Genomic DNA, 19,424 nt, shown 5'->3' on the forward strand with positions numbered 1-19,424 from the left:
TGCAACTTTTATTAAGAATCAAATAGGACAGACTTTTTTTTTCCCCCCCGGCTCAGTGACTGTAACACTTTCCTCATGGTGAGTAGTGTATTCAGTGACATCAGGAATTGTTTCTAAGGTTTCTTTAATTCTTTTCTAATGTAATTTAGTCATCACTTTTTTCTCTTTGAGTTACACACAGTGTTCATATAGGGACTAATGGGAACAGCTTAACCCTGTATCAGAAATGAATATATTAACATAGGAAGGCTGCTTCGTAGATTGTAGTTCATCAATGGATGGTAAGACTTAAAAAGTTTCCTGAATACATTCTGGATTTTCTCACCAATACTAATGTAATGATTTTCATTAAAAAAAATTTTTTTTTAAGATTTTATTTATTTATTCGACAGAGATAGAGACAGCCAGCGAGAGAGGGAACACAAGTAGGGGGAGTGGGAGAGGAAGAAGCAGGCTCCTAGCGGAGGAGCCTGATGTGGGGCTCTATCCCACAACGCCGGGATCACGCCCTGAGCCGAAGGCAGACGCTTAACTGCTGTGCCACCCAGGCGCCCCTCATTAAAATTTTTAACTGTATTAAGTAACTATTATGTAGTAGATTGTGGGGGGGAAGGTTTGGGGAGGTGATGGCCGTTTTGAAACATGTTCTCCATATTTAATAGACTTTTATAGTTTCCTCTAGTAGTGGGGATGATCTGTTAGTTCTTAATTTCTTTACCTTTAGAAAGGCATGTTTTGTTAGGAACACTTCATCTTGGTAATATCAGTTATAAAGCCAGGAAGCCAGTAGAACTGAGGGCTGTCGCAAAGAAAGAGCCAGAAAACTAGGGAAAACATTTTTTTTTTCTTTTCAATTAAAGACTAGGTGCACTTACTGAATAGAAAGTAACACTGGTCAAAATAATTTCATCTTTTTTTTTTCTTTTTAAAGATTATATTTATTTATTTGACAGAGAGAGCAAGTGAGCACACAAGCAGGGGGAGTTACAGAGGGAGAGAGAGAAGCAGGCTTTCTGCTGAGCAGGGAGCCCGATGCGGGGGTCGATTCCAGGACCCTGGGATCATGACCTGAGCCAAAGGCAGACGCTTAACCGACTGAGCCACCCAGGTGCCCCAAAATAATTTGGTCTTTATGTGAGATCCTCTGTTAGGAAATCTTACTGGTGTCCTTACTGATACTTATAAATCTTAAATTGTATTTTAATTTTTTAACTCCATGTGTTTGGTACACTTAAAAAATTATTTTCCCTTTGAGGGAAGTTTTTTTTTTTTTTTTTTACTATAACCAAGAAATTAAATGATTTTGATCATTTGAATCAGAATACACAATTGGAATTGTTCCTACTTCATTTTTTGGTTGTCTGTAGCAAATGATTTGTGTGCGTGTGTGTGTTTGTATGTGTGTGCAATGTAATTTTCAAGATAGTGATATTTGGATGATTATTAAAATGTTCTTATATTACTTTAATTTTGGATCAGGACAATATGATGGAACATGATGACATAGGTATTGTGGCTTAAAAATTTACACTCATTCCCTACTAAATGGAATCAACCTTTTCTGGTCACAATATTAGTTGTTTTTCTCAGTTTTTATTTGAAAAATTTATTTTGCAAAGGTCTTAGAAATAAAGGGCCCTTATGAGAGGTTCAGATATAGTGTAGTTCTGCTTCTAGTATGAATAAAATACTATAAGTGCTCTAATAATACTGTGTAAGAAATCATTTCCAAATACATTTTAAGTGTCAGACTATATCATCTACTTCGTTCTACTATACAGTGTATTATAATAGTGAATATAGTAATGTTGATTTATGAATGAAAAAGGCTATTAATACTCCAAGACTGTACTTAGGACAATGTACAGATAAGTTTAATCTCTGGGAAATTGTGAAGAAAAAAAGGATTTTTTAAATTTCCTGAACATTATTGGCCATATTGTTATCAGTAGTGCCAGTTTTGTAACAGATCAATCAAAGTTTCTGTGGCTTAAATTAATGAAGGTTTAACTCTCATTCACACAAAGTCCAGTGTGGATATGCCCGATCAGTACATTCTCCTAGGTTTGTTCTTTCCAAAAAGGTGATTTAAGGATTCAGCTTTCCTCTATCGTGTAGTTCTGTAGTTTTCAACCGGTGACCTTTAAGGTCACCATAGAAACGGAAAGAGGGTAGGATATTGTGTGGGAGATTTTAATTGGCCTGGTTTAGAAGTGGAATATATCGCTCCCATCTGCATTCTGCTGGCCAGAACTCTGTTATGCGGCCCCACCTAATTGCAGAGGAACTGGAAACTATTGTTTATTTGTGTGCCAAGCAGAAGAGGAGTTACAATTATATTGGTAAGCACTAACATTCTTTTCCACACTGATATTTAGTAAACTTGTTTATTTGTCAAAGTTGTGGTATTCAGTAAGCATTTATTACATGCTGTCTTATATGGACTAGTTTTCTTTAAACGAAAGAAGAGAAAAAAATCAAAGAACCTCAGATTTTTGAACATTTAAATACACAGTGAATGATAAAAGCAGTTTTTGAAGGTATAAAATAGTATAATTCAAATGTAATGTATATTAGCAGATAAGTTATTGGAGTGAGTTGAGTGAAGTCAGGGAAAAGTGAGTTAATACCTGGCTCAAACTGATTTTAAGTGTGATATTAATTGAAAGAGGAGAGCATAGAGGTTCTCACTTGAGAAGAATGAAATCTTTTTTTTTTTTTTTAAGATTTTATTTATTTATTTGACAGAGATAGAGACAGCCAGAGAGAGAGGGAACACAAGCAGGGGGAGTGGGAGAGGAAGAAGCAGGCTCCTAGCAGAGGAGCCTGATGTGGGGCTCGATCCCAGATCGCCGGGATCACGCCCTGAGCCAAAGGCAGACGCTTAACCGCTGTGCCACCCAGGCGCCCCGAGAAGAATGAAATCTAATGGAAAGTTAGCAGATAGACTTGCAAGAAAAGGGATAATATAAGAGAATCTGAAAGATAAGATTGGGGAGCTATGTTAGGGTTTTGGTCTGGTGTATCAAAATGTTTGAATTTGATATTTAGTAAATATTGATGTGTTTAAGCATCTTTCTAACATTTTATTTCTTAGAGATCAGTAGAGCCAAAGTGTGGTTTATGAAAAGATAAGTGGTTCTGACAGACGAAAAGAGAGCAGAGAGTGCTAGGAGATAGAAGAGGAGCTGCCTCTTTTTTTTCTTTTTAATATGATAATGCTTATTAAATTATCTTTCAAGAAATATTAAAAGGAAAACTTAGTTATCTAAACCAAACCTAAGCATAGTGTCTTAGAGAATAAATTTCATTAATGAGGAATGGCAAAAACAATTATATAGTGACATAGGAATTTCTGCAGATTTTCAGGTTCCATTGTTTTAAAACAGTAGGTAATGTGACAACCTCTTTTGGAACCTTTTTTTTTTTTAAAGTAGAGGTACAATATGAAAGACTGGTGGAAATAGATGATTATTGTAATTATCATCCAGTAAGAGAAATTTAAAAACTGTTAATATAAAGTAACATTTATAAATCAATGGGTTAGAGCAATCTGAGGTATGAGTTTATGTGTGGGATATGAAAATGAATATAATTTAACATCATTAGACCAGTGATTAATGTGTTCCTTTGGACCAATAGCATTAGTATCACTTAGGTACTTGTTAGATTTGTAAATTTGTGGGGGTGCCTGGGTAGCTCAGTCAGTTGAGCGTCAGAATCTTGGTTTCTGCTCAGGTCATGATCTCAGGGTCTAAGACTAGAGCCTATCATAGGGATTCTGCTCTGCAGGGAGTCTGCTGGAGATTCTTTCCCTCTGCCCTTCCCCCTGCTTACGCCTGTGTGCTCTCTTTCAAAATAAATAAATAAATCTTAGATCTGTAAATTTTTGGACCTCACCTCAGACCTACTTAATCAAGGGATGGGCCTAGTCAACTGTGTTTTAACAAACTCTTCAAGGGATTCTAAAGTTTAAAAACGACAGACTTAGAAGGTTATTGTCTCTTTTTGTACCAGCCAGTAAATTTCAGGAGTTATGTCCTTAATAGAGTGCTTAATCAGTTACAGTATCCAAATGAGAATGTTTAATTGGTAGACTTTATCAGAGAGTAAAATCAGAGCATGTGGTGGTTAGATGTCATTAGAATTTACAAGGACATTCTTCCATTCTGTGCTGACACTAGAGAAAATCCAGGTTATAAGATTTCAGTATGTAGATAACTTTATCTTCCCATTTTTCCTTTTTGGTACTATTTGTTGACATTTATTCATCAAGCCTGAGAGTGTTAAGTTTGACGGATTGGAACTGACAGTAGGCTTAGGTAGTTGTTAGTAATTGGTTTGCAGTGCCACTTGGGACAGTATCAAAATAGGTCTCTGAGAGAGGTAAGGAAAGAAGTTGTGCCTGTCTTGCATTTGAGCAGGGATTGGAAGTGTCGTTTTGCCACTGGGTCATAGTCTGAAAGTCATTGTCCCAATGTAGGTAAAATATGTCTTTCTAAGACACACAGTATTAGAGTTTAGATTTTTGTTATATACAGTGAGCATTTAAACAGAAATGTGTAAAGGAGAGAGTTAGACCTTAAATTAAAATGTTACTTTAAATTAATTTATACATTCAGTTATACATTTTAATTTTATTTAGAACTCTCATTTTAAAAGGACTAAATGAAACTGAAGAAATTAGTTAGTTGACAAATCGGCCTATGGTATAAAATGACTGAGGTATAATGTAACCTAGTTGAACAAAAATGTAATTGTACTTTGTTTTTAACTGATAAGTTAATTTATGGTTGTTAACCTGTGATTTGACTATTCTTTTGAAAAATCCTAAGAAAGTTAAATGCTTGACTATCAGAACAGTGGTACCAAAATAGAGTTCAGACTGTTTTTCAGCCTGACACAGTTGTCTCTCTTGCTTTGCTTTCCTCCTGAAATGATGTTTCCATTTTGGGGATGCGAAGAGCTATGATTATTTATAGACTAGTGCGTTTTGGACAGGTGGTGTGTTTACACAGGTCAGTGGAATTATCAAATGTCCCCCAAGACCTCTAATGTGAATACCTTTCATTTTGTCATCACTCTTCATATTTGAAAGAACAAAATAATTATGTTGGGTAGATGGAGAGCATTCTTTTTAATTTTATATTTTTAATGCAGCAGGTGTCCTCTAATATTAGGAATTTTCCCACAGTTTTGGAATGATAGCGTTATTGGTAATTCATACAGCTTTTTCACTGAAAAATTTTAAAGACTTTTTTTTGGGTATCTTCTTAAAGACCATACAAATTATAAATATCTCTCTCCTTTTTTAGTTTCTGCTTTGTGTTTGACAGAAGATTTTAGGGAGTCATACCCTTTAAGTACCTAAAGCATTAATAAATTATTGGAGCTTTTATATTATATAATCCCAAAATGATAATAAAGTCATAAAGTAACTGTCGGTAATACTACATAACAAAAACTTTACAACTTAAAAAAACTGAAGTTTAGAATGTACACATGTTTTTCAGCTCTAAAACCATTGCTTTCTTAATTATGTAAGAAACCTAAGAGTCAATATTCCAATTATTACTACAGCCATTGCCACAAAGACAGCAGATTCTTTCAGTCAACCTATATGTGATAGTTATCTTCTCTAGTAAGAAGACAGCTGTCTTCTCTGTCTTACCTACTAAGAGTAGTAGTTAGCTTGCCTTGAGACATTTGGCTGTTTCATGATCTTACATCACATGAGGAACTGCTTTTACTTCCTTGCAGTAGGCAGGAACTACTTTCCTTTTATTCTTTTTTAAGACGTCCTGCTTCTTGAGCACCACTCCTATCTGCTTAGAGACTGAATGATATAGTCCCATTCAGAAAGATGTTAATAGTAAAATGGTCTCCTTCTTTCTTCCTCTTACCTGTCTTCAGCTCCTTTTGGAATCTTCTCTTTGTTCTATATCCATTAAGCCCCGGTCATCCAAAGCCATCTTCAGTTTTCTATATTCTTTATTTCACTGAATTTACAACTCTTTGTAGGATCATCCTGATACTTTATGTACTAGGAGTAGTAGCTTGCCTGGAGACATTTGGCTATTTCATGATCTTACATCACATGGTTAAAAACCTTTTTCTATCTGGATATTGTGTGTGACCATTTGTATTCATCAGTCTTTTCTAACAGTTCCTATTTTACCCTTCCTTCTACAAACAAAGATAGAAGAGTGGGTTCTTTCCTGAATACGTTAACACATAGCTTAATAAAAAACCAGAATCATGTGCCAAATCCTGGAGGTGAGAGTTGGTCAAAAGAAATGAATAAGTAAACCATGGTCCTTACAAGGAAGAAGATTCTTAACTATCTAATTCAATGAGATAAATGTTACAAGGAAAAAGCCAAGAGCTGTGAGAGTAAGAAGGTGACATTTGGCCTTGAGAAAGTTTGGGAAGAGATCCTTGAATATCTAAGAGAGTTGACATTTTAGCAGGGTCTTGAAGCAGGGCTAACTTAATCCATCACTGTAAGCACAGTACCTAGGGAACCACAGTTCTCTTAGGAGCCTGCATAAAAGCTTCAATTTTAATATATTTTAAAATCAGAAGAAAAATGAATATAAGACTAATGAATATATTATAACGAACCCAACCTGAACCTGGATTATATTTATCTTTATAATAATGCAGTTGTAAAATATAATTTTCAATATTTTTAAAAATAGAGGTAACAATTTACCAAGGCGAAAGTGAACGAGCCTTGCAAAAGTTATATGCAGCATGGCTTAAAGGGTAAGGGTTTGTGGGTGCTAGGAACTGGGATTGGCAAAATCTTGAGTAAGAAGTTTATAATTAAATCACAGATTCACTTTAAGAAACTTAAACAAATATGGTTTCTCTTACACATGCTGCTGCTAGTTGAAGTACCATGATAGCTAGAGAAATACTACTTAGCTAAAATAAGCACTACTTGAAACGCTAAACCCCAGAAAAAGATGCCATTAATTAGTGAATGAAATAATCATTATGTTGAGAGGCAGTATCTACTTTAATATTTCCTCAATTGTCATCAATTTAATATCAGCCTTTCAAAAAAACTTATAAGATGTATACTTAATTGATAACAGAAATGTTGTTAAAACGTGGTGGTGTGGGAAATACATCTTTGATTCTTAGAAGCACTGTAGTTTTTTGGTTCTACAAACCCATTGCCATACAACTCACATCTTAGCATAGAATAATCCTCCATGGTGAAATAAGGATTGACCGTTTTAGACCTTGATTTTATTCAGCATTATAAATGATAACCTGTGTAGGTTAGTTATTATTTCTGTTTTACAGATGAGAGAAACAGTCAAAGAAAGATTTGGAGTATCTTTTCCCTGTTCTGACATTTAATAAGAAAGAGGTGGCACCAGGATTTTGAGTTGGGTAATGTTGATTCCAGAGGTTTTGCTCCTAATCAGTACACTTCCAAGTTGCTAAATTCAATTTTGGATTAGTTGAATTTAAGGTGTCTTTGGGACAGCTAATAGATGTTCAGCATGGTGTATAAGTCTAGATCTCAGTAAGTGGTGATATGGGCCAGAGATAAAGATTTTGATGTCTTCCTTAATAGGTGGTAGACTTTCGTTGGAAGAACCAACCCTGAAGATTAGTATCTTGGAAACCATGATGAGGGATAGGGTGTCAAGAACTATGAATGGTCAGTATTGTGAAATGCAGCAGAAGGAGCTCAGAAGATATGGATTGAAAAGGGTCTATTTGTCTTAGCAGCAATAAGAATGTCATTTGTGACTTGCGAAACGACGTATTTAATCAGCACTGCCTCTCTGTATTAGAAGGGAAGCTGAAGTACGAAAATATTAACCTTAGAATGTGACCTTAATTGGAAATTTGTAACTTTTATTTATTTATTTGGTCTTTGCAGATGTAATTAGTTAAGGATCTTGAGGTCCTTGTCTATAATGAGCCAGTGAGGAATGACAGAGATGCAATTTAGTTCTCTTTACTACTCATAAGGGAGATTTGATCTTTAATATGTTTTTAATGTGACTTCATGGAATAATGCCTGTTGAATTGCAAAAACCCACTTGAATTCAGAAATACATATTGTCAGACAGAATGTGTCTGTTCTGTATTTCATAGTCCAAGTCTATTTGAAACTGATCAAATAGTGTCTTTTTAAGTGATTTTAAACAGATTTGGGTATTACATTATGTCTCTCTCTAAACATTTAACTTGTTTAGACTTAACAAAAATTGATTTCCAATTAACACCAGATTTCATAAGAGAGAAAATATTAGCTAAATAATTAATTCTATGAGATGATATGTATTCCAAACAAAAACAGGCAACATCTGTTAATTCAGTTACACGAGGACAAGATTGAGCTTAGTCCTTTAAAGTTTTAAATATTGTTCAGAATTTTTATTTCAGACATCTTTTAGGTACATTTAGTGCTAATACTATGTCTTACCAAAACTTGAAGTCTTTGATTTGTATAGTCATTAAGTGTTTTTACTGATTGATCAAAGGGTGAAAGCAGATCAGCTGACATTCTCTTAACTTGAACTCCTTCCTGATGATTTCCTTCATCTATAATATAATGATAATTCATTATATTAATTTTTATTATCTTCACTCTTAATAACTGAGGTACTAGTTTTAAAAATTGACTTATAAATAAGATAGGAATAAATTATGTTCAGAACAGTTTTAGTATGTGTTCCATTTTATTCTAATTATGTGAAATTTTGTAATTCACAGTATAGTAAGATGTTTCAGAGGATTTTGAAGGTCTGCTAGTTTCAGCCCCCATCCATTGCATGAATTCCTTTTACATTATTATTGAGATGGTCTTATAGTCTTCTTTTCATACCTCCAGGGATAGATCATTACCTCTCAAGGTATACAGCGGCCAGTCTTGTGTGACTACCATATACTAGACATGGCATTGAACAAAATATACACTTGCCCTGTCTTCATGGAGTCTGTGACCCAGCAGTGATTTTAAATAAGTAATTAAAAGCATGTGAGCACTGTGAAGAAGAAATACATAGTGCTATAGAGTAATATGACAAGGAAATTTAACATAACCTGGGGGGTTCAGAGAATGTTGTGTTAAGGTATTAATCTTTTAGCTGACATTTGGAGGATAAATGGGTTAGGAAAAAAGGTGGGGCAGTTTTTCAAGTTGAGGAAAGAGCATGTACCAGAATCTAGAGTTAAGCATGGCACGTTCAAGGAACCTAAGACAATTACAGTGAGAGGGCATTCTTCTCATCGCTGTGGGAAACCTAGCATGTCTCTTATATATTGAGGACTAAAGGAACCTTTTAAGGATTTGCAGATTTGGAAGGTCAGCATTAGCAGTGGTGAAATAGTTCCCTTAAGTGACTTTATAAGAATTGGACATCAACAAAGTAGGGACAGGATGTGAAGAACATAAGAACACCTCTCACAAATAACTGGGGTGAGGATGGGGGAGTAGAGACCAAAAGAGATAAGAGATTTTATTCAAGTAAGGGCAACAGGTTGTAAACATTGGAGTTAGCACTAATACACCCAGAGGCTGGTAAGACTGGAGAAATTCAGGTTATATATTACCTAAAATGGCATTTTTAAAAACAAATGGTTAGGCAAAAGTTATTTTCTTCCTTTTTGTTTCATGTCTCTCCTTGCTGGGAAATGTAGTGGTAATAGTGATAATATAAATTGATATGGTTATTTGATTGCTTGACATTTTATTTTTTTAAGGTTTTTTTTTTTTTTTTTAATTTATTTGTCAGAGAGAGAGAGTGTGTACAAGCAGGGGGAGCAGCAGGCAGAGGGAGAAGCAGGCTCCCCACTGAGCAAGGAGCCCGATGCGGGGCTCCATCCCAGGACCCTGGGATCATGACCTGAGCCGAAGGCAGACACTTAACCGACTGAGCCACCCAGGAGTCCCTGCTTGACATTTTAAATTTTATTTTTTAAGTTAACATACAGTAAGGTTTACTTTTTTGGGGTGTACAGTTCTATGAATTTTAGCATATGTAAAGTCTGTGTAGTCACCACCACAATGAAGGTACAGAGTAGTTCTGTCATCCCAAAATCCTTGAGCTGTCCCTGTGCAGTCACACTTTCCTCCTACACATAACCCCCTATAGTTTTGTCTTTTTAGAGTGTCGTATAAGTAGTAGAATAATATGTATGTAACATTTGGCTTCTTTTGTACTGTGTAAGTCCTTTGTGATTCATGCAAGTTGTTCCTTGTATCAATAATCCATTCCTTTTATTACAGGCTTTTGTGTGAATATAAGTTTTTTATTTCTCTAGATACTCAGAAGTGGGATTGCTTGGTCATTTGGTAAGTCAATGTTTAACTTTATAAGAAACTGCCAAAGTGTTTTCCAGAGTGGCTGTTTCATTTTGCATTCCCGTTGGCAACATATGAGTACCAGTTGTTCTGTATCCTTGTCAACACTTGATACAGTATTTTTTATTTTAGCCATTCTAATATGTGTGTAAATGGTATCTCATTGTAGTTCTATTTTTTAGAGTCTTTCTTATAATTTACATAACATAAAATTACTCATTTAAAGTGTACAATTTGGATGTTTTTAGTATATTCAGAGTAGTGCAAGCATCACCACAGTCTTAAATTTAGAACATTTTCATCACTGTGGTTTTCTTTTGCATTTCTCTAGTGGCTAATGGTGTTCAGTGTCTTTTCACTTGCCATCTCTGTTTTGTAGTCTTTTTGTCCATTTTTTATTTGTGTTGTCTGTATTTTTCCTGTTGAGCGTTGAAAGTTCCTTATGTATTCTGGATGCAAGTACTTTGTTGATTATATGTACTGTAAATATTTTCTCCCAGTCTGTAGCTTGTCTTTTCATTTTTTATTTTATTTTTCTTAAAGATTTTATTTATTTGTGAGAGAGAAAGAGAGTGAGCAAGTGAGAGAGAGAGCATGAGCAGGGTGAGGGGCCGAGGGAGACAGAGAAGCAGACTCCCTTCTGAGCAGGGAGCCCAATGTGGGGCTCAATCCCAGGACTCTGGGATGATGACCTGAGCTGAAGGCAGACACTTAATCGGCTGAGCCACCCAGATGCCCCATCTTTTCATTCTTTTAACAGTGTCTTTTGCACAGCAAAAGTTTTTAATTTCGATGAGGTTCCATTTTTCAGTTTTATCATTTTGGTATCATCCCTAACCTCTGGTCACAAAGATTTTCTCCTTTATTCTCTTCTAAAAGTTTTACAGTTTTACATTTAGTTCGGTCATCTCATTTGAGCTAATTTTTATAGAAGGTGTGAGGTTTACGCCAGTTCATTTTCTTACATATGGTTGCTCACTTGTTCCAATATGATTTGCTGGGAAGATGCTCCTTTCTGCTTGAATTGCCTTCTGCACCTTTGTCAAGAATTAATTTGCCAGATTTTGGAGGGTCTATTTCTGGACTCTGTTCTTTTTCATTGTTCTCTGTTTCTGTCCATCCTTTTGCCAGTACTGTAGTATGAACATTTTCTTGGTTATGTCTTACAATCAGATACTGCGATTTCTCTGACTTTCTTGTTGTTCTTCAGAAATTTAATGGTTTATCTAGTTCTTTTGCCTTTCAATATGAATTTTAGACTCAGTTTATCTATTTATACCAAAAAAAATCCTCCTGGCATATTGATTGGAAGTATGTTAAATCCCGTGGATCAGTTTAGAGAGAGTTGACTTCTTTACTGTTTAGTCTTCTCCATGACCTATGGTAAGTCTCTCCATTTAAGTCGTCTTTTATATATTTCATCAATGGTTTATAGTTTCCAAGGTACAGATCCTATGCATATTTTGTTATATTTGTACTTGATTGTTTCCTTTTGTTAAAGCTATTGTAAATGGTGTTGTGTGTGTTTTTTTAAAGATTTGTTTCTTTATTTTAGAGAGAGTGAGAAAGAGCATGAGGAGGGGGAGGGGCAGAGGGAGAAGGAGAGAGAAAATCTCAAGCAGACTCCCTGGTGAGCATGGAGCCTGACATGAAGCTCAGTCTCATGACCCCGAGATCATGATCCCAGCTGAAATCAAGAGTCCAACACAACCTACTTAGCCACCCACATGCCTGTGGTGTTGGTTTTAAAATTTAATTTGCCAGCTGTTCATCGCTGATGTATACAAATATGATTGTTGTTGTTTTTTTTTTAATGTGTTGACCTTCTATCCTGTGACTGAAAACTCACTTATGAGTTTTAGGGGTTCTTGGTAGATTCCTTGGGGTTGTCTACATAAACAGTTATATTATCTGAGAACAGGGGCAGTTTTATGTCTTCCTTTCCAATCTGTATGCCTTTTCTTCCTTTTTCTTAAATTATTGCACTGACCAACACTTCCAGTATGATGTTGTATAGGTGTGGTGAGAGTGACTGTCCTTTTTCCTTATTCCCATCTTAGTCTTCACCATTTAGTATATTAGCTGATGTTTTACCCCCAGAGATGCCTTTTTATCAGATTGTGGAAATTTCCTTCTATTCCTAGTTTGCTAAATGTTTTTACTGTTGAAGGATATGGAATTTTATCAGATGCTTTTTCTGCATCAAATGATATTATCACGTGGTTTATATTTTTATACCATTCATAGGATGGACTACGTTGCTTGATTTTCAAATATTGAGCTATTTTTACATTCCTGGGATCTACCCCACTTAGTCGTGGTGTATTATTGTTTCTGTATATTGCTGGATTAAATTATCTAATAGTTTGTTGAGGATTTTAAAAATTTCTATCCAAGAAGGATATTGGTCTGTAGTTATCTTCACCTGTGCCATCTTTGTCTAGTTTTGGTATCAGGTAAACATCATTACCCTAAAATGAGTTGGGAAGTATTGTCTTCTGTTTTTTGGAAGATATCTGATAGTTTGGTATTCTTCATTAAATATTTTTATAGAATCCATCATTGAAATCATCTGGGTCTAGAGATTTTGTTTTTGGAAAATTGTTTTTGTGATTATCTAATTTCTTTAGCGGTTGTAAGACTCCTTAGGTTATCTATTTCATCTCGTGTAAATTTTGGCATTTTGTGGTTTTCTAGGAATTGGTCCATTTCATCTAAGGTGTTGAGTTTATGTGCATAGAATTGTTTGCACTATTTCTCTATTATTTTTTTAATGTCTGGGGTCTGTAGTTAAATCCCCTATTACATATTAAATGTTGGTAATTTGTGTCTTCTTTTTTCTCTGTTAGTTTTGCTTGACTTTTTTTTAAATCAATTTTTTAATTTATAAAGATAAGCTAGCTTTTGATTTCACTGATTATTGAGTTTTTTTGTTTTTAATTTGAGCAATTTCTGTTGTTTTCTTTTTTCCGTTATTTTGATTGCCTTGAATTTATTTTATTTATTTTTTTAGTTTCTTAATGTGGAAGTTTAGATTATTGATTTGAGACCTTTTCTTCTTTTCCCATATAAGTATTTTATACCATAAATTTCCCTCTAGACACTCCTTTGGTGCATTTCTCAAATTTCGGTATGTTGTAGTCTCATTTTCATTCAGTTCAAAATATTTTTATTTTCCTTGATTCCTTTTACACCTATGGGTTATCTAGAAGTAAGTGTGATTTCCATGTGTTTGGAGATTTTGTTGCTGTCTTTTTATTATTAATTTCTAAATCTTTTATGGCTTAAAGAAACATGCTTTATATAATTTCAATTCTTTTAAATTTGCTAAAGCTTATTTAACGACACAGGATAGGGTCTATCTTGGTGAATGTTCCATGTGTACATTTTCAAAAGAATAAAATGATGTTGTTAGGTGGAGTGTTCTTTAAATGCCAGATCCAGTTGGTTGATGCTATTGTTCAGTTCCTCTTTGTTCTTGTTAATATTCTGTCTGCTCTCTTTACTGATTACTGAAGGAGATATGTTGAAGCCTCCAACTGTAATTATGGATTTGTCTATTTCTCCTTTTAGTTTTGTAAATTTTGGCTTCATATATTTTGAAACTCTCATTGTTAGATACATACATATTAGGAAGTTAGGAATTCTTGATGAATTGGCTTGTTTCATTATGTGATGAATTTCATACCTGGTAATTTTCTTGGGTCTGAAGTCTACTTTGATATTAATTAGCCACTTAATATTTCTTTTAATTAGTGTTTGTGTGGTATGTATTTTTCTGTCCTTTTACTTTAAAACTACTTATATCATTATGTGTAAGGTGGGTTTCTTGTAGACATAGAAATAGTTGGATAGGGAGGAAAAAAGATGGCGGAGGAGTAGGGGACCCCTTTTTCAGCTGGTCCCCTGAGTTGAGCTGGATATGTACCAGACCATCCTGAAAACCCATGGGATCAGCCTGAGACGCAGAGGATACATCTGGATCTCTACAAACGAATATCTCCAGCACTGAATATTGAGGTACGAAGTGGGGAGCCGTGAATCCGCGCACAGATATCGGAAGATAAACGGAAGGGGGAGGGAGCCGCTGCGCTTGGGCACCGGGAAACAGTAGCCACCTGCACTGGGGAGTGGCTGGACTCGCAGACTGGCACCCACGAGAAAGCAGACTGAGACTGTGAGCCCGGGAACGCATGTGACCAGACTGAAAACCAGGGCGCCGGAGTGCTCACTGGAACCGGACTGATACCGGGAGCTCAGGAGCGCGTGCGACCAGACTGAAAACCGGCACTCCAGAGCACGCACGAACCACACTGAAACAGGGAGCTCAGGAGCGTGCATGGGACCGGGGGCGGCTGGCGGTGTTAGAAGCACAAAGGACAGAGACGTGCCGGCCCTGGAAGTGAGGGCTGGGAGAGGGGCTGTGGGGCGCACAACCCATGACACTGCAGGGTTTTTGGCAGCACCGACAGAAACAGAGTTAAAGGGGCCAAGAGAGCTCAGTGGAAAGCAGACTGCGATCTCTCTGTTCTGAGACAGAGGCTAGGATACAGCCACTGCTGCTCTGACTCTCAGAAGAGACACAGAAAACCGCCAGGGAAAGCCACCACAGAACAAAAGCCCAGAAATACCAGCTCACAATGTGCCCATCCCCACCCCCCTTCGCAGGGGACAGGGCGACTCTACCTAAACAGGGTTGCTTGAATATCAGCGCGGCAGGCCCCTCCCCCAGAAGGCAGGCTGAAAAATCAAGAAGCCCACATCCCTAAGGTCCCTATAAAACAAGTGCACACTGCCTGGGTCCTGGTCAATAATTTGGGCTCTGGGCAGCCCTGCAACCTCTCCTCATCAGAATGACAAGGAGGAGAAATCCCCCCCAGCAAAGAAAAGATAATGAGTCTGTGGCCTCTGCCACAGAACTGATGGATATGGATATAACCAAATTGTCAGAAATGGAGTTCAGAGTAACAATGGTCAAGATGATGTGTAGACTTGAAAAAAAATATTAACGAAAATATTAACGAGAATATAGAATCTCTAAGGGTGGAAATGAGAGCGAATCTGGCAGAAATTAAAAATGCTGTGAATCAAATGCAGTCAAAACTAGATGCTCTGATGGCCAAGGTAAGTGAGGCAGAAGAACAAATTAGTGAATTGGAGGATGGGATGGTAGAAGAGAAAGTTAAAACAGAAACTTGGCTCAAAAAAATCCAATCTCAAGAATGTAGATTACTGGAGATTACTGACTCAATGAAACATTCCAATGTCAGAATCATCAGCATCCCCGAGGGGGTGGAGAAAGAGAGAGGTCTAGAAGAGATATTTGAACAAATTGTAGCTGAAAACTTCCCTAATCTGACAAAGGAAACAAGCATTCGTGTCCAAAAGGCAGAGAGGACCCCTCCCAAGGTCGACCACGGCAGACCTACACCACATCACGTCATAGTGCAATTCGCAAATATTAGATCCAAGGATACAGTATTGAAAGCGGCCAGGGCAAAAAGATTTCTCACATACAGAGGAAAAAATACCAGATTAACGTCAGACCTGTCTACAGAGACATGGCAGGCTAGGAAGGGGTGGCAGCATATTTTCAAAGCTCTATCCCAGAAAAACATGCAGCCAAGGATCCTTTATCCAGCAAGGCTGTCATTCAGAATTGATGGAGAGATAAGGGTCTTCCAGGATAGGCAGAAACTGACCAAATTCGTAACCACGAAACCAGCACTACAGGAGATATTAAGGGGGGTTCTATAAAAGTAAAAAGGCCCCAAGAGTGATACAGAACAAAAATTTATAATCTGTAGAAACAAAGACCTCACAGGCAACGTGACATCATTAAAATCATATCTCTCAATAATCACTCTCAATGTGAATGGCCTAAATGCTCCCATAAACGCCACAGGATTGCAGATTGGATAAAAAGACATGACCCATCCATTTGCTGTCTACAAGAGACTCATCTTGAACCTAAAGGTACATCCAGACTGAAAGTGAAGGGATGGAGAACCATTTTTCATGCTAATGGACCTCAAAAGAAAGCTGAGGTAGCAATTCTCATATCAGACGGATTAGATTTTAAACTAAAGACTGTAGTTAGAGATACAGAAGGACACTATATTATTCTTAAAGGATGTATCCAACAAGTGGATATGACAATTATAAATATCTATGCCCCCAACAGGGGAGTAGCAAGATACAGAAAGCAACTCTTAACCAGAATAAAGAGACATATAGATAAAAATACGTTAATAGTAGGGGACCTCAACACTCCGCTATCAGCAATAGACAGATCACCTAAGCAGAAAATCAACCAAGAAACAAGAGCGTTGATTGACATACTAGACCAGATGGACCTCATAGATATATATAGAACACTATACCCCAGAACAACAGAATACTCATTCTTTTCAAATGCACATGGAATGTTCTCCAGAATAGACCATATACTGGGTCACAAAACAGGCCTCAACCGATACCAAAAGACTGAAATTATTCCCTGCATATTCTCAGAACACAATGCTTTGAAATTGGAACTCAATCACAAGGAAAAATTTGGAAGAAACGCAAACACTTGGAAACTAAGAACCATCCTGCTCAAGAATGATTGGATAAACCAGGAGATTAAAAATCAATTTAAACAATTTATGGAGATCAACGAGAATGAAAACACAATGGTCCAAAACCTGTGGGACCTGCAAAGGCAGTCCTAAGGGGAAAATACATAGCCATCCAAGCCTCACTCAAAAGATAGAAAAATCTAAAATGCAGTTTTTGTATTCTCACCTCAAGAAGCTGGAGCTGGAACAGAAGAACAGGCCTAACCCTCGCACGAGAAAGCAGTTGATCAAGATTAGAGCAGAGATCAATGAATTAGAAACCAGGAGCACAGTGGAGCAGATCAAGAGAACTAGAAGCTGGTTCTTTGAAAGAATAAATAAGATCGATAACCCACTGGCAAGACTTATTCAAAAGAATAGAGAAAGGACCCAAATTAATAAAATTATGAATAAAAAGGGAGAGGTCACAACCAACACCAATGAAAGGAAGGATCATTAGAAACTTTTACCAACAGCTTTATGCCAATAAGTTAAACAACCTGGAAGAAATGGATGCCTTCCTGGAAACCTATAAACTACCAAGACTGAAACAGGAAGAAATTGATTTTTTAAACAGACCAATTAATTATGAAGAGATTGAAGCAGTTATCAAAAACCTCCCGAAAAACAAGAGGCCAGGGCCTGACGGATTCCCCCGGGGAATTCTACCAAACATTCAAAGAAGAAATAATACCCATTCTCCTGAAGCTGTTTCAAAAAATAGAAACAGAAGGAAAACTACCAAACTCATTCTATGAGGCCAGTATTACCTTGATCCCCAAACCAGGCAAAGACCCCATCAAAAAGGAGAATTACAGACTGATATCCCTGCTGAATATGGACGCCAAAATTCTCAACAAGATCCTAGCTAATAGGATCCAACAGTACATTAAAAGGATTATTCTTCATGACCAAGTGGGATTCATCCCCGGTATGCAAGGGTGGTTCAACATTCGCTAGTCGATCAGTGTGATAGATCATATCAACAAGAAAAGAGTCAAGAACCATATGAGCCTCTCAATAGATAAAGAAAAAGCATTTGACAAAATACAGCATCCTTTCCTGATTAAAACCCTTCAGAGTGTAGGGATGGAGGGTACATTCCTCAGTTTCATAAAAACCATCTATGAAAAGCCTACAGCAAATATCATTCTCAATGGGGAAAAGTTGGAAGCCTTCTCTTAAGATCAGGAACACCACAAGGTTGCCCACTCTTGCCATTATTATTCAACATAGTACTAGAAGTCCTTGCAACAGCAATCAGACAACAAAAAGGGGTAAAAGGTATCCAAATCGGCAAAGAAGTCAGACTGTCTTCGCAGATGACATGATATACTCTATATGGAAAACCCAAAAGAATCCACCCCCGAACTACTAGAAGTTATAGAACAATTCAGTAATATGTCAGGATACAAAATCAATGCTCAGAAATCAGTTGCATTTCTATACATGGTTTGTTGTGCCTGGGGGCACCTGGGTGGCAGAGTCAGTGAAGCCTGTGACTCTTGGTTGCCACACAGTTATGATCTCGGGGTCACAAGATTGAGTCCCACCTCAGGCTCCCTGCTTAGGGCAGAGTCTGCTTGGGATTCTCTCTCCCTGTCCCCCGTCCCTCCTTACATGCAGACACGTTTGTGTGCACGTTCTCTCTCTCTCAATATCTTCAAAAAAAATTATTATATCCATTGCCTGTTATTGTTAGTAACACAAACATTGAGGAACTATTCTAAACTACAGGCTTACCTCATTTTATTGCACTTTGCTTTATTGAACTTCACAGATACTGCATTCTTTAAAAATTGAAGGTTTGTGGCAGCCCCGCATTAAGCAAGTTTATTGGCACTATTTTTTCCAACAGCATTTGCTCACTTCATATCTTAGTGTCACATTTTGATAATTCTTATGATATTTCAAGCTTTGTCATTATTATTTGAATTGCTTCAATTTCACGATAAAACTTTAATGGATGAGGAGTTACTTCCTACGGATGAGCAAAGACGGTGGTTTCTTGAGAGGGAATCTACTCCTGGTGAAGATCATTGAAACGACAACAAAAGATTTAGAATATTACATAAACATAGTTGATTAAATAGTGGTAGAGTTTGGGATGATTGACTCCAATTTTGAAAGACGTTCTTCTGCAGGTAAAATGCTGTCAAATAGCATCACGTGCTACAGAGAAATCATTTGTGAAAGGAAGAGTTAATCAGTATGGCAAACTTCATTAGTTTTGTTGTTGATTTGTTTTGGTTTTTTTTTTTAAAGATTTTTATTTATTTGAGAGAGAGAGACAGAGAGAACATGAGCAGGGGGAGGGGCAGAGGCAGAGGTAGAAGCAGACTCACTGCTGAGCAGGGAGCCAGATGCGGGACTCTATCCCAGGACCTGGAGATCATGACCTGAGCTGAAGGCAGATGCTTAACTGACTGAGCCACCCAGGTGCCCAGGCAAACTTCACTGTTGTCTTATTTTAAGAATTGCCCAAGCTG

At 36.9% G+C, this 19,424-nt stretch overlaps 1 protein-coding gene across 2 annotated transcripts in view; it reads left to right on the forward strand.

Moving 5' to 3' along the window:
* XPR1 (xenotropic and polytropic retrovirus receptor 1) overlaps positions 1–19,424 on the forward strand; it is a 234,242-nt gene that overhangs the window by 73,427 nt on the left and 141,391 nt on the right. The window contains exon 3 of one of the 2 annotated variants that reach the window (XM_045811338.2): positions 10,297–10,327. The exons of the other annotated variant lie outside the window; for it this stretch is intronic. Coding sequence (XP_045667294.1) covers positions 10,297–10,327 — 31 coding nt within the window. The remainder of the gene's footprint in view (positions 1–10,296; positions 10,328–19,424) is intronic. 2 annotated transcript variants of the gene reach the window in all.

Source organism: Ursus americanus, chromosome 2 (genome assembly GCF_024610735.1).
Source record: "Ursus americanus isolate L20-20 chromosome 2, mUrsAme1.1.p, whole genome shotgun sequence".
Taxonomy (NCBI): Eukaryota; Metazoa; Chordata; class Mammalia; order Carnivora; family Ursidae; genus Ursus; species Ursus americanus.